Source organism: Lolium rigidum, chromosome 3 (genome assembly GCF_022539505.1).
Source record: "Lolium rigidum isolate FL_2022 chromosome 3, APGP_CSIRO_Lrig_0.1, whole genome shotgun sequence".
Classification (NCBI taxonomy): Eukaryota; Viridiplantae; Streptophyta; class Magnoliopsida; order Poales; family Poaceae; genus Lolium; species Lolium rigidum.
In genome coordinates this window covers 106,318,043-106,332,463 of record NC_061510.1, presented here as the reverse complement: position 1 = coordinate 106,332,463, position 14,421 = coordinate 106,318,043, and the positions used below count along the sequence as shown (strand labels likewise).

Here is a 14,421-nt window from a genome sequence, read left to right as displayed (position 1 = left end):
TAATAATATTAATTTTGTATTTAACATGTTAATGATTTTTTATAAAAACTTAGTTAAACTTAAAATAGTTTAATTTTCTGAAAAAATATAAGCATTAAGCCTTGGGATGAAGGTAGTATCAAACTGTCAATACCGTCAAGAATAAGCTTAGAGCACAGTCGTCATTTTTTTTGGTGGTTATATATAAGCTTTTCAGAAGAGGGTATTTTTCGTTGAAAAAGGTCAAGTTCGTCATTTCCCACCCGTACATCAGGCTGGGCCGGACCTGAACGCCCGGAACGCTCTGAGAGCTGAACCAGAAACGGGAGTACGGGACGGTAGTCGGGAGGTAGGGTTCTAGCCGCCGGCCATGGCCCTCTCTTCCTCTTCGTCCGCCCTGCTCCGCCGCCTCCTCGGCTCCACTGCCCTTCCGTCCTCCGCCTCCTCCGCACTACGCGCCGCCTTCTGCTCCTCCTCATCCTCGGGCCCCTCACCCACCCTGCCACCCGCGTCCTCCATCTTCGGCGACGATACCGAGGTCACCAACGTGCCGCCGCTCACCACCCCGAAGCTCTTCGTCAGCGGTAACGACTCTCCTCCTCCATCCCTTCCCGACCCACATGATACTACATCGTTACTAGTTAGCCTCGGGCGACGGTGGGCCCGGTTCTTCGGTATGAAATTTGGGGATACCTCCAGGTATTATGAATGTGCTCTTATCCTGCCTTGGAAGATCAGAGCAATCGATGTGGAAAATAATCTCTGTGCCTATGTGTCTTACTATGGTACATATCTTTGTGCATGCGCACCTAATTGTATCTTTGTGCACATGTGTCTCAGCAAGAGCAACTTGATACTATATAGAATCAGAGACAACCCTTGCGTGTTATCAGTTAAATTGGTTGCTGAATTGTCTTGTTGATATGGGCTTCTCCATCTGTTGAATCCTATTAGTACAACTGTTTGTTTGTACTTCACTTTTGCTGCTGTGATGAAGTAACTGCAAAACCCCCAAAGTTTGTGCGTGTGCCGTAGTGAGCAGTAACCCCTACGTCACCCTGTTTTTCTCTTCACATGCACATGCTCATTAATCCTGTATGCTGTGATGCAATGCAGGACTTTCAAGGCTAACTACGGATGACAAGCTTAAGAGCGCTTTCGCTCCCTTTGGGCAGCTCCTTGAAGGTACAAGGCTTTCTTTAGGAGTAATGCTTTCACCAATGTCCATTCATCTTCACAGCTCGTTGTAACGCATTCGTCACTTCGTGCAGCGAAAGTCATAACGGATAGAGTTTCTGGGAGATCAAAGGGCTTTGGTTTTGTGAGGTATGCCAGTTTAGAGGAAGCCGAGACGGCCCGGCAGGGGATGAACGCCAAGTTTCTGGACGGATGGGTCATATTTGTTGACCCTGCGAAGCCAAGGGAGCAGAAGCCTGCTCCTCAGCCAGATAGTGTCTCCCACACTGGCTTCAGAACTAATAAAACTGTAGGATGGTGTGGTTAGTCGTGTAGCCTCTTTGTCCTAGGCTCCTAGCTCTACAGATGCACCTGGAGTATCTTATATGCTGTAAGATGTTTGTGATTGTTATTCTGGTGGCCGACAAATGAATAAATAAAATTGATGGCGACATTTTTTAAAATGTTGATGATTTTATTTCTGACTTCTGGCTTAATTTTCACACACTTACATGTTAAACTTGTCATATTGCTCCGCCCTTTACACCCTTCACACAGTAAATCCATGTGCAATGCAAAATGTTCAGATGAGTGCTCACGAAGTGAATGAAACTTCTCCTTCAACACTAGTGCTTATTTGTATAGGAGTGGTGCCTAGTTAGGCATCTCTCTAGTTATTTTGCTAAGCACTTTCCTAAGCACCTCCAATTGCACATGCCCTAAAAGACTTCCATTTGGCCAATTTCAATCTGTGTATTTGAGGGTCCGGAGAAAACAGGTGACATGTGCCACAAGATGCTACTGCATAAGGCGCATTATTAAAGACCCCAAGACTGCAAAATTTACACCAACACGACTAGTACACGTGCAATTGCAACGGATATTGACATCAGCTACACAATCTGCTAAACTGAACTGAGTTTACAGACCATAAGTTATGCACCTGAGACCGCTCGGGCAAGAGCATCTGCCATCACATCTAAACTTGACACGTGCGGCAAGAGATATCAAGCACATGCGCGGCATGTTGCACCCACTCGGCCGATGCGATGGGCGCATAATTAACCTATAAGCTACTGCACTAGAGATCTCTACAAAGGTTGAGCTTCTAATCACCCGTCTGGCGGTGTAAACTATGAAAACTCTGCACTCAGCTCTGTGATTGTAACTTGGTTTGTTGAAACCATGGGATCGCTCAGCTCTGTAATTGTAACTTGGTTTGTTGAAACCACGGGATCACTTGGCTCTGTAACTGTAACTTGGTTTGTTGAAACCACGGGATCACCCGGCTCTGTAATTATAACTTGGGTTGTTGAAACCACGGGATCAGGCTGCTTGCTAGCAAGTGGTTTCTGCATCAATATCAGGTCCTGAAACATCACCAGAGGGTGTTTCTCCAGCAGTGACTCCTTCTGGCAACAGAAATAGCAATAGAAATGAAATTAAGTTAGTGCTATTGGAGTGGTGTCAGACGATGATAGATCAAGTTAGTTCGAAAAACTGTTTTTTCTTTATGAGCAGCAGGAAACGCAAAAAAAAGTGTGATTACCTCTTCGTCCGTTGAAACGGTGAAGCCAAGCTTCTTCGACCAGATTGAGGCCATTTCAGGATCAACAGGAGCCGTGAGAAGTCGAACATTCAGGGCTGTCAGATGTGCCTCAATTTGCCTTAGGAGAAGTCTGAAGTAGCCCTGCAGAGAGAGATGGAGAGAAAGCCAAAAAGATACGAATGTTAGTTCTGTACGGTCTACGCAGACATGTTAAAATCATTACATTGGTCTTTTTAAGTATGAAAACAGTACAGTAATGGCCTCCAATATTGGTTAGTCAACAGAAAAAATAGAATAAGCATATTAAGGGCCTAACTTGAAACCCTGCAGGCCCATTTCTAACAGTACAGCTTTAGAATTTGTGCAATTAGTTCTTTGAGGGTGGGGTGGGGGGTCATGGAAACACTCTGAAGAAATCGTTAAAAATGATCTTCGTTATAGTAGTCTTGATCTATAGTCCAAAATAAATTCCAAATTACTTTTATTAACAGGGTATATTTACTGTATTCTATTGTTCAAGAACTCCATCATGTAAAATGTACATTCTCCAGTTAATAGTCACAACTTCATTCTCATCACACAGACCACGCACTCTATTGGGATATGGAAAATTAGATCTACTACACCAGAAAACTGACAGTTCACTATGAACTATACAGTGTAAATTCATTCCAACCTTATTCCTGTACTCAGCATGTGTAGCAACAAGGACAAGTTCTGCAACTTCTTCCGTGTGCACTTTCAGAATTGCAGCTGACAAAACCAGTTTACTGCAAAACAACCACATAAAGGAGAAAATTTACAATTAACCAACTGAATAATGTAAATACAAAATACAAGCACTTGCTAAACAAATGTAAAGACTGAAAGTGTCAACGTCATAGCTGTGCACAGACCAGTTAAGCAATGACTGCTAAAACAAAAAACGACTTGATCAGAAAGAATACCTGCTTGTGGTCAACACTGCACAATACACTCCTCTAAAATCCTTCTTTCCGCTGCTTAAACCCGTGCTGCAAAAGCAATTAGTGTACTTACTTGAGTTGACGAGATGAACAGCAAAAATGCAGGCAGATACATATGAATGCGGCTATTCATACACCATTTAAGAGTTAAAATATTAATCAAGAACATACGCAGTAACCATATCTTGGATGACCTCACTCTCATGGCCATCTGTTTCAGGAAATGCAACCTATAAATACAGAGATTAAAGTGAGACTTTTGCAGCCTACAAGCAACATGACAGACATATGGTTGGGAAGTTTATCATGAAAGAAGCAAACATAAACTCCTCGTAAAAGAACTTACTTTGAAGATTCCGATAATCTGATTCATGTAATGCTGCACATCGCGCCTCAGATTCATTCCACTTAAAAGGTGCCAACAAACATTGGACCTTTGATGCCTGATCTTTTCACGGTTGTTCAGCAGTTGGTGCAAAGAAGCATGAAGTAACTGGCATTTTCTACAGCAGCAGAAGTGAAACTTCATATATTCTCCCAAAACATTCAGAGGTGCCTGAAATGTTCGATACAGCAAGTCAGAAATGTCTTTCGCTAGATAAGCTTTTCTCCGCCGCATATGAAGGAACGGTTAGTACATACCTTCTTTTCTTGAAGCCCATTATTGTAGCATTTAACATGGCACGGTCTCTCGCACTACAGATAGGATTATTGCATAAATTTCGAGACAGCAATCCAACTATCAAGGCAGCACTTAAGACAAAGTAATTAAGCAGAACTAACCTGGTTACAGAAGATGATCATGTCTTCACTGATTTTTCCAACTGTCGTAAAGGCATCACTGTCAAAATAAAGGTGCAATTTATATATGAAGGACCTAACATGATTATGCCAGTTCAACAGTGTACATTAATATTATTCTTACCCACACAAATGGCAGCTCTCTATAACAATTATTTCTTGTAATGTCCGTTTGAGTGGAACAATAATAGGTCTGCTGGTGGTGGAACGTTCTTTGCTACAACCTGTAATAACAGGAATAATTGGCACAGAGGCAAAGAGCATGAATTGTTTACTCACATAACTAAAATATGGAAGTTCAAATGGCCATTGCTTCATTGTAAATAGTTCAATATATTACCACCAGTGGTAATACAGTCCAATCTACTGTGATGCCACATGCCATGTCTAGACATGGTCAGCGCAGTCAGGATTCAACTACTACCTAATTATGAACTTGAAACAAGTCACAACAGTCCTGCCTTGGAAAATCTACATCAGGAAGTTGCCAACATGCCTTTTACAAAAGATCTATAACAAAATTTACTTTTTAGCTTATGTATTAGCAAAGAATGAGCTATTTCATTTCTGCGTACTAATTCCTGCATAAATATGTCCAACTTTAATGTTAACTATACTCAGTCCAAAGCACGGGACCTCTTCTAGTTTGTATTACACCTCCATGACATGGTTACTATTGGCTCTCACCATGGATTGTTAGTGGAGCAAGCAAACGCTTATTGCTCAGTTCCTATGGTCTGAACCTAACTAAAAGACAGTATGCCACCAAATAGGTCAAACTGTTGGGAAGTAGAATATTCTTTCCTCCGAAGTGGTATACTACCTCCGTCCCGGTTCATAGGGCTTGCGCGTATTTCTATGTCGTAAATTTTATCAACATAATACAAAATATACATTATAAAATATATATCATTAGAAAGCTTAGATGTTCTACTTTCTAATGATATAATTTTTATATTATATAATTGATATTATGTTGGTCAAATAGGTAACCTAGGGATACGCGCAAGCCCTATGAAATGGGATGGATGGAGTACTTGTAACAGGCTATAACCTCATTTAAACAGGGCAGCAAGATGACATTGATCAATATGCACCCATACTCACAAGGGAAAAATTAACAGAGATCATGAACAAAAGCCCCACAAAATACAACATATAAAAAGAAGAAAGCTCAGCAGCACATTGCTACTGGGTTTTATTAAGGAGAATTCCTTATTTGACATTACTTTTGAATATGATTCCTTATTTGGCCCTGGAAAATTTTGCCTTCCCTGTTTGACGCTTGGTGTAATTTTTGATGCCTTATATGACACTACCGTCTGTTCTGTTACATTGTTCTGTCAGATTTTTTTTCTGGTGGACCAAACTACCCTGCGTTAGTTACTAGTTGTGCAAGCAAAAAAAAGCCTATCGAACCATTCTCCCAACCCGACCCAACCTGTCCCTAACCAAGCCCCCCACCCGAACCCTAGTGCCGGCGGCTTGCTTGCTTGCAGCAGCGGCATGGATTTACGGTTGGCGGCGGGGGCGGGTGGCGGGCCAAACACCGTGGCGGTGGGCGGCCATGGCGGGGCTATGGACGGCGACCCACGAGCGGCGGCGGAGGGCGGCCATGGCGGGCTTACGGACGGCGACCCACGTGCGGCGGCGGAGGGCGCCCAAGGCGGGGCTCCGGACGGCGAACCCGGCGTGGCAGAGGGCGGCCAAGGTGGGGCTGTGGCGGTGGGCAGCCAAGGCCCGGTGGCGGGAGCGAAGGACTCCGGCTGCAGGCTTGGGACTAAAAATTGCTGTCCATTTGCAATCTTGTGCTACTGAAAATTAGATATACGTCCTTCAAAAGGACGTAAACAAAAAGATGTACAAAAAAGAAAAGGAAAATTAGCTGTACATACATGCTACAGGGGAGGTTCTGCCGTAATTTTTTTAATTAACATGTTCAGTACGTACCTGCTAAACCATGAACAATGTACAAACTAGCTATTCAAATTGGCAAAAATGGATTAACCATGGCTAAATATGTGTTTTGCATATCTTTTTGGTCACAATATGCACCAGGGGCAAAAACGACCTTTTAGGTGCCCAAGTAACACCGTTAGTTGTTAAATGAACTAGAGTGTCATATAAGGCATCAAAAAATGCACCAAGTGTCAAATAGGGAAGGCAAAAAATTGCAGGGCCAAATAAGGAATCATATTCAAAAGTAGTGTCAAATAAGGAATTCTCTCTTTATTAAGTGGAATAAACCGCATATTACCTGAAGAAGCAAGGTTAGGGGGGTCATCAATGTCGGAGAAATCAACGCTGCTGACTCCATTTGAATTTAGACTGTCTTGCAATTTTAGTGCCAGCTCATGAAGTGTCAATCCTTCTAGAGTATAAATGTTACGATACCTGAAACAATATTTACTCTCCATTTAAACGAATTAAACTAGTAAGCTATCATTTTGAGTTGAAAACTTACAAACACTATCATGAATGGCACTCTAAGAACTTTGAACACTTATAAGTCAATAAGTTTAAGTTAGGTCAAGTTTCCGTGTCAAACTGTGGTGCTTACGGTTGTCGTCTTTTCCCCATTCCAGCATGGTCTTCAAATTGTGAAGGAGTAAGCTGAAGTTGAAAGAGAACATCACAACCATCCACTGATCAGTAAACATAACAGTAAATACAGCCTAAAAATCTAACATTGCTGATTCCTAAGTTTGAGATAGTTACCTCTTCATTGCAGCAATCACAGACTATGCATGAACCCCGTTTATAGCCTTGCTTTAGAACCTACAAACAGGGAAGTATGAGTGCTCCTAAGAGTCTTACAAATTCTGCTAGGAGAAGGGGTAATAAAGTCCATGTAATTATCTAGAGGACCTCTCCGTGCTTCAACTTATACGTCAATAAAGTAAATTCTGGAAGGCCACCCTCCTTGAAGACCAGCGGGTGCAAAGTGTTATCCCTGATGTAAAAGTAAACAACAGAGGTTGATGATTATGCTTCATTTCAATCCAATGGCAAGATCTCCCAAACATGACATGTCAATAAAAAACTACAGATTTAACCATTTACCTCACTTTTGATGTCCGTGACTCTTTTGCCTTTGGCTCCACACTGTGATCTGAGGGTGGCTCTTGAACGACTGAAACTGGACTTGGTAAAGCCGGTGATATTACTGCAGCAGGTGCAGCAAAATTGGGCTTCATAACCTCACAACTGAGTAGACCTGCGGTTTTCTTGCTAGGAGTTTCTTCAGTGTCACTTTTCATTGAAATTCCTGTAGATAGATCTGAAGTTCCTTTCTCAGGGCTTCTGCTCAAGGTTGGAGCTGAAGATTCAGTGCTTCCTCGTTTATACTGCCACCGTGGCCTCCTGAAATTGGGCTTTATAACCTCAGAACTGAGTGGACCTAAGGCGTTTTTGCCAGGAGTTTCTTCAGCGTCAGTCTCCATCGAAGTTCTTGTAGATAGACCGAAAGTTTCTTTCCCAGGACGTCTACTCAGGGTTGGAGCTGAAGTTTTACTGCTTCCTTGTTTATACTGCCAACGCGGCCTCCTGAATGCACTCCAGTCCAGGTTTGGGATGGGATCGCTAGTAAAAATTTTCAAGGCACTTGTCGAAGTAGTGGCTCTAGTTACATGAGTTGTCAGTCCTGCCGGAGACTCCTGTGAACTAGCAGTGGAGTTTGGAATAAAACTGAAGTCAGCGTGGTACTCTGAAGGATCGTGATACTTAAATGCATGCACTTGCTATGTACACTTCATAAAAATGGTAAAGACAAGCTGGTCCAAATTAGTAAGGTACTGCTTCACATTTGGAGGAGCTTAAACTTTAAAGCTAGCATAAAACTAATGGCCATCTGTATTTGACAAATGTAAGCATTAAGTCATACTTCCTTGTTCTACCCTATGGACTTATTAAGAGCTGCACCCAAATGTGTATTAAGGAAGGAACGCCTATGGTTTTTATGCGATCTGAATATACGGGTGACTGAATTTTTGCATGTGCAGTAACTTACCGTTGAGTTGAACAAGAATCTGAAGCTGCAGCACCTGAATCATTATATTCCACTTCCACTTGAAAAGAAGCTAACAAGAGAAAAGATAGACCAACATAAAGATTAACAGATCCTGAAGTAGAACCAAAAGTTGGAAAGCCTTAGGTCATCACTGAAAATACCTTTCCACTTTTCATATTCAATCATATTTGGAGGGAGACCAGTCTGTTCTTCAATCAAGTCCCCAAGCAAGTCGAGTCTTTGATATTTAAGTGGCTGTATCAACCTATAGAGAGAAACTCCAGTCTCCAAGAAAATGTGATCGTTTTGGTTGTTTGTAGACTTGCGAGCATGCTTCTCAAACTCACAAGCATTCAATATCTACAATTTACCAAGCATCACGATGTCAGTCTTGATTTGTCAAAGAAATAACAATGCGTGCAGTGCGGCAGTTAAGATATGAGAATGCTCACAGTACTGTAACCACATCGTGAGCAACCACAGGAATATCCCTGTCCGTTTATTCGTCCAGGCATCTCCACCTACGGATCACCAAATGAAATTTGTAAGGTCAAAACGATGTAGGTCTGGTTTCAATCATCATGCGATGCTGAATCAAACAATTATTATACTGCTTGAAGAAAGTAGACGCACCCCATCCCTCCTGTAGGTCACTCTGAAACCTTCAAGAAGGCCGGTGAATAGCAACCCTCTGACCTCCCTAAGTAAACTATCTGGCTTATACTTGGTTTCTGCCAACTTGGTATCTGCCACTTGCCGATACTTCTTCTTCAACACTCGCTCTGGCCGATGCTTTGTTTGCTTCACTCGCGCTGGCCGACTTTCTCGCTTGGCTTCCATGACTTGCACTTGGACTTGAGTGGCTGTGGACAAGTCATTGTCCCTGTGCTGCTCTTCACCCGTAATCCTTACGTCGACCACATCAGGCATCTCATGGTCGCCACGGGCCGCATTCTCAATCTGCTGCGCAGCGTCTATCAAACTCAAGCCGTGGTGGATCTGAGAAGGCCATTGAATGCCACCCATAGGATCCGACTCTGGATTACGTCCGCTGGTGAAAAAAAGGAAGCATTAGGACTGAGCAGGCATGCAATGAGTTCTGAGTTTCTAGTTTTAGCACTTCACGCCGCAGAGGAAATCGTGAATTTGGTCGTAGTTCTGAAATTCTATCGGAGTGCTACCGATTTCATACAGCGGCGAAAGGCCTTTGCTACGATGAAATCGCGGCAGAAGGCGGCGCGTATTAACGAATTGGAAACGCAAATCGGGGAGTCGGATTGCTAACCAGAGGTCGAGGAGGGACAAGCCGGCCTTCTCCTCCTCGGTGAGCATGTCCTCGGTGTGAGCCTCCTGCGCCGCGGCGTCCGAAGGGGCCTGCTGCTCCACCGTCACGTCGCTGGCCTGAAGAAGCATGTCCGATTCGGCGCTGGCCGGGGGCGCGGCGGGCACCGTCATCGGCACCCCGGCGGCCTCGGCGGGCACGTCCCTGAGCTCGTGGAAGAGGCGGTGGAGCGATTTGCCGTCGGGGAGGAGGAAGATGCGGTCGTTGTGGCTCTTCGATGCCGCCCCCGCGTGCTCCTCGAACTGCAGCGCCGACAACGCCTGCACGGGGAACGAACGGACCCGTCAATTTTCGGCCGAATCGGGTCCGGACTCGTCTGGAGGCGCGCGGGCGCGCGCACGTACCTTGCCGCGGCGGCGGTGCTCGCGGTCGTCGGAGGCGCAGGCGCGCGCGTAGCCGCCCTCCGCGACGGAACCCTGTAGAGCGGCCTGCGCGCGGCGGATTTTTTGGGGTTAGGATCGGCGATTGGGGCGGAATCGAGGCGCGGCGGCTGCGGCGGCGACGGCGAGCGGGCGGGCCGTCGAGTCGCGAGGAGAGGGGAGGGGGGACTCTTCGTGTGGGGGACTCTTCGTGTGGGTTGGGATGGACTCTGTAGGCGAGGGACTACTACTCACGGCGCGGTGTTTGGCGAAGCGGTACTTGACGGGGGCGGCACGGAGAAACGGGAGCAGGTCCGCCTCAGGGTGCAAGTGGGACTGCCTGCGGGAGTCCCGCGTTCTGCCGCACAGGCCCGCATAGTTAGGAGGGCCGCCGCAGGAATCCCAGTAATTAACATGTGTGACTAGCGGCAGCCGCTGGCCCGCACTCCTCTGTCTCTCGTGAGTCGTGATACCAGTATTCGGCGCACTGGCCGCTAGCTGGTTGTCGGCAGTGTCTTCTGTTAAGAAGCCTTGCGTTGTGCTTACCACTGGTGGCATGATTGTTTCAAAAAAAAAATACCACTGGTGGCATGATTTCTTTACGAGATTTGGCAAACGAATGACCTAGTCGCTGACTGGCGGCGCTACGCGGCAACTGCGGGCCGGCCCGCATACGCCGTTTTTTTTCTTAATTAACCGTGGGCTCCCGCACAGATTGTTAAGTGGGCCAATATTTGCGGCGCCGTGAATGGTCCGTTCCCGCTTGCACCCTGAGGTCCGCCACGCCGTTAACTCTTGCGCCGCTATGCTCTGCCTGCATCGCGACGACGGCCTGCTGCGCCCGTGGGCCGTGGCACCCTCCTCCGGTTGCCGGTGTTGGTCCGGGCTCTGCCTCTGCGCTCGTCGCGGATGCAAGTCCCCGTGAAGCTGCTGATCTCCGAGCCCAGCGACTGCAACATTTTTTTTTTAGATAAATCAACAACAGATTTTTTTTTTCGAGAGTACGCGACCGCGTACCATACTTTTATAGAAGGCAGAAAAATATTTACAAGAAAGGCCTACGACAGACCGCAGGCCTCGGACTCCACCAACACACACAACTACAGCTACTACTCACTAACCATTGTCGAACACTCCCCTCCCCTCCCTATGAGCAGCTCTAATCATTTTGTACTCCTCCAAGACACGAGAGGAAACTCCCTTAGCATTGGTTTGCCGTTGCACATTGTTGAAACAGAACGCGTTTCTGTTTTTCCATATCGCGTAGCTAACCGTGCAGACCAGACCATCGAACCATTTTCTGTTCTTGTCTCTGAATCTTGCTCGCTCCCTCATCCACCAGTCTTGGAGGGTACTGTCAAGCGTTGGGATTTCAAACTGAACTTTGAGCTCCTGCTGACAGTAGTGCCATACTTCCCGGGCGCAAACACATTGCATAAGGATGTGCTCGGCCGTATCCTCCTCCTGAAGGCAAAGGAAGCAGGGCGAGGGAGCATTCTGAAGACCGTGTCTCGCCCTACGATCAGATGTCCAGATCCTGTGCCGAGCTGCCTACCAGCAAAAGAGCTTGCTCTTAGGTGCAGCCTTGCAATGCCAGATTGCTTCGTCCAGGACGAATCTGATGCTCCCCTGCAGAAACATGTGGTAAGCCGATGCCGCAGTGTAAGCTCCCGGAGCCGTCCAGGGCCAGGTAAAGCTGTCCGGCGTGTTATAGTTACGCCTAACAGCATTCACAGCAGCCCAAAGTCTGACGCACTCCCTGGCACCTAGGGTTGCCACACACCCTTGAATATCCAGCATCCACATGTTGTTGTGCATGACTTGCTCCACAGTCCTTGCGTTGCGTGCTCGCTGTAGCACATACATCGTGATGCCAGGGGCAATATCAGCTGCAGTTCTCCCCTGGATCCATCGATCAACCCAAAACAAGACCTGCTTTCCGTCTCCAACCTCAATACGAATCAGGCTATCAAAGGCGGCCCGAGCCTTGTCGTCCTTGATCATTGGCAAGCCATGCCAGGACCTGTTGGGGTCGACGCGCCTAAGCCACTCCCACCTCAGCCTAAGTGCCAATCCATGCAATCGTAGGTTCCTGATACTCAGCCCCCCAAATTCCTTGGGCTTGCAAACTTGTTCCCATGCCACTAGGCATTGTCCTCCATTGGCACGCTCCTTGGCAGCCCACAGGAATCCCCTAAACCTTCTGTCGAGTTCTTCGAAAACCCAAACAAGAGCATCCATGACCAGAAGATGATGAATAGGTCGCGCTGACATAACTGCCTGAACAAGGACCAGCCTGCCCTGCTTGTTAATTAAGCCACGCTGCCATGCTAGCACAATTTTTAGGGCTGCCTCAAGCATTGGCATCCATTGTGCTTTTGTTAGCGGCCGAAGTGCTAATTGCAGCCCAAGATACTTGATTGGAAACTCAGATAACTGACAATGCAGCACTTCTGTCACCAAGTGCTGCTCAGCTTCCCCTCCACGAATGAGTGTTGCAGCTGTCTTGTTGTACTTCACGCGCAACCCTGACGCCTCTCCAAAAACCCTTAGGAGCTCTCGAACTGTCACCAAGTCCTGCATGGTAGGCTTCACGAAAATAACCACATCGTCAGCAAAGATGGAAAGCCTCTGGACCTGAGTGCAGCTCCCCAACGGCGAGAGGAGTCCATGATCAGCTGCCCTTCTGAAAAGAACTGTCACAACCTCCATAGCGAGCACAAACAACTGGGGAGACAGAGGGTCTTTTTGGCGCAAGCCCTTAGCATGTGCAATCTTCCTCCCCGGGCTCCCATTGACCATAACCTTGGTACTGGCTGTTCGAAGAGCAATAGCCGTCCATCTAATCCAGATATCTGGGAAGCCCATTCTTCTCATGATTTCCAAAAGAAAGCCCCAGGAAAAGGAATCAAAAGCACGGGAAATATCTAGCTTTAGTAACACTCCAACCTCCTTACGGCTATAGATTTTTCTGGCGAGTTGGCGAACTAGGATGAAATTGTCGTGCAGATTCCGACCTTTGATGAATGCTGACTGATTGCAGCTAACCAACATCGCCAGTTTTGGCCTTAGGTGATTTGACATAAGCTTCGAGAAGAGCTTCGCGAAGCTGTGCACCAAGCTTATGGGTCGAAAATCACCCACCTCCCGTGCATCCGGTTTCTTAGGAATCAATGTTATCAGAGCTCTGTTAAGCTTACCAAAAGCACGCCCATCTCCCACAAAGAGCTTGAGAATTGCATCCATAATCCCAAACTTGATCGTTCCCCAAGCTTGATGATAGAAAGCTCCGACGAAGCCGTCAGGGCCAGGCGCTCTGTCCGCCGGCAATTCCTTGATCACCTGCCAGACCTCCTCTTCAGAGAAGATGTTGCCCAAGTCTTGTAGATGTTTAGACATATCTGGCAGACCTAGGGCCTCTAAATCGAGATCACATTCCCTGTTCTGGATCTGTCCCAGCAGTCCTCTGTATGCCTCGTCAAACACGTCCTGAATTTTACTCTGATCCGTGATGTGCTCCTCATTGTGCTTGATGCTGGGTATAAAGTTTCGAGCTCTCCTGCCATTCGCCACCGCATGGAATAGGCGTGTATTGGCATCACCTTCCTTGATCCATCGCACCCTCGATCTCTGCCTAGCCATTGTTCTTTCCAAAGACGATAGCCCCAAAACTGTTTGTTTGAGCGTTATCCTCAACCACCACTCTCCGGGAGACAGCATCCTACTGTCCTGTGCCTTGTCGAACCGGTGGATCAAGATGTTGGCCATTGCAATCTGTAGCTTCAGGTTCCCAATCTTGCTATCACCCCAGGACTAGAGGTGGGAGGCTAGGTTCCTGAAGCATTCGTCGAGGCGAGCAAAGGGGTCTACAATGCTGTCACTACATCTCCAGCCCTCCCTGAATGCATCCTGGAAACCATCGAGTTTGAGCCAGAAGAGTTCAAAGCGAAATGTCCTCTTGGGGTAATGGATGGCGTTCATCGACAGGTGTAGCGGAGCGTGATCTGAGACGGACCAGGAGATAGCTTGCAGCAAGGAATTGGGGTAATTCAACTCCCAGTCGATGGACACCAGCGCTCTGTCAAGCTTTGACAGAGTCGGTATACGGCGCTCGTTACTCCAAGTGAACCTCCGCCCATGAAACCTCCTTCAGTTCCTCGGTACTGATGAAGTCCCTAAAGCGAGCCATAATGCCATGGTGTAGATTCGAGTTGTTTTTCTCGGAAGCGTGCAAAATCATG

The 14,421-nt window shown here is 46.7% G+C and overlaps 2 protein-coding genes across 2 annotated transcripts; one reads left to right on the top strand and one right to left on the bottom strand.

The window, feature by feature from the left end:
- The first annotated feature begins 291 nt into the window (after positions 1-291).
- LOC124697940 (organelle RRM domain-containing protein 2, mitochondrial-like) lies at positions 292-1,600 on the top strand. Its single transcript, XM_047230463.1, has 3 exons — positions 292-563; positions 1,096-1,164; positions 1,251-1,600. Exons 1-3 carry the CDS (start codon positions 350-352, stop codon positions 1,481-1,483), a joined length of 516 nt encoding a protein of 171 aa, XP_047086419.1. The 5' UTR covers positions 292-349; the 3' UTR covers positions 1,484-1,600.
- A 389-nt stretch (positions 1,601-1,989) lies between these two features.
- Positions 1,990-13,948, bottom strand: LOC124695305. Its single transcript, XM_047228161.1, has 25 exons — positions 11,964-13,948; positions 11,701-11,809; positions 11,453-11,644; positions 11,038-11,130; positions 10,436-10,678; positions 10,166-10,249; positions 9,765-10,096; positions 9,113-9,530; positions 8,932-9,000; positions 8,641-8,839; positions 8,480-8,549; positions 7,534-8,133; positions 7,339-7,423; positions 7,189-7,248; positions 7,031-7,083; positions 6,728-6,864; positions 4,595-4,694; positions 4,453-4,510; positions 4,312-4,365; positions 4,016-4,225; positions 3,841-3,899; positions 3,652-3,717; positions 3,381-3,474; positions 2,705-2,845; positions 1,990-2,567 (listed from the first exon to the last, which is right to left on the bottom strand). Exons 1-25 carry the CDS (start codon positions 13,946-13,948, stop codon positions 2,289-2,291), a joined length of 5,790 nt encoding a protein of 1,929 aa, XP_047084117.1. The 3' UTR covers positions 1,990-2,288.
- Positions 13,949-14,421: the final 473 nt, after the last annotated feature.